This window comes from Cynoglossus semilaevis, unplaced genomic scaffold (assembly GCF_000523025.1).
Source record: "Cynoglossus semilaevis isolate Cse_v1.0 unplaced genomic scaffold, Cse_v1.0 C18770031, whole genome shotgun sequence".
NCBI lineage: Eukaryota > Metazoa > Chordata > Actinopteri > Pleuronectiformes > Cynoglossidae > Cynoglossus > Cynoglossus semilaevis.
In genome coordinates, this window is record NW_007595030.1 from 1 (window position 1) to 460 (window position 460).

Genomic DNA, 460 nt, shown 5'->3' on the forward strand with positions numbered 1-460 from the left:
AAAGGCTAGTCAAAACAAATGTAAACAATGTTAACGATCACAGATTTACACTGATTTCCTCCTTTTGCCGAAGACATTGTTGATCAGTTTCGCCATGGACTTGGAGCCGCTAGGGCGTCGTCTTCGCTCCTTGGCTTTTCTGGTTGCGATGGCTTTGCGCACCATCTTGGAGAATATGTGCGCCACCTCCTGGTAGTGCTCAGCAACTGACAGCTCAAAGAAAAGGCAGTGGAGTTCAGCGGCCAGGTTCTGGCCCTCTTCATGTTGAACCTCCCTCATGTGGCACAGGTCCTGTTTGTTGCCCACCAAAAACATGAACGAGTCCATGTCCCTGCGGACGGAAAGACAGACTCAGTACTTTTCTACGGCCCTTCCTTATGAACGACTGTGACGATCCAGATGATTGCATATTAATTAGGGATGTCCGATGTTGACTTTTTGCCGATATCTGATCTGCCGA

At 48.5% G+C, this 460-nt stretch overlaps 1 protein-coding gene across 1 annotated transcript; it reads right to left on the reverse strand.

Moving 5' to 3' along the window:
• Positions 1-17: 17 nt before the first annotated feature.
• LOC103399741 (ras-related and estrogen-regulated growth inhibitor-like protein) lies at positions 18-392 on the reverse strand. Its single transcript, XM_008338376.3, has one exon. The coding sequence runs from the start codon at positions 325-327 to the stop codon at positions 46-48; it is 282 nt and encodes a 93-aa protein (XP_008336598.1). The 5' UTR covers positions 328-392; the 3' UTR covers positions 18-45.
• Positions 393-460: the final 68 nt, after the last annotated feature.

Coding starts and splice junctions, on each gene's coding strand:
- LOC103399741 (XM_008338376.3), bottom strand. CDS start 327: ATGGACTCGTTCATGTTTTTGGTGGGCAACAAACAGGACCTGTGCCAC.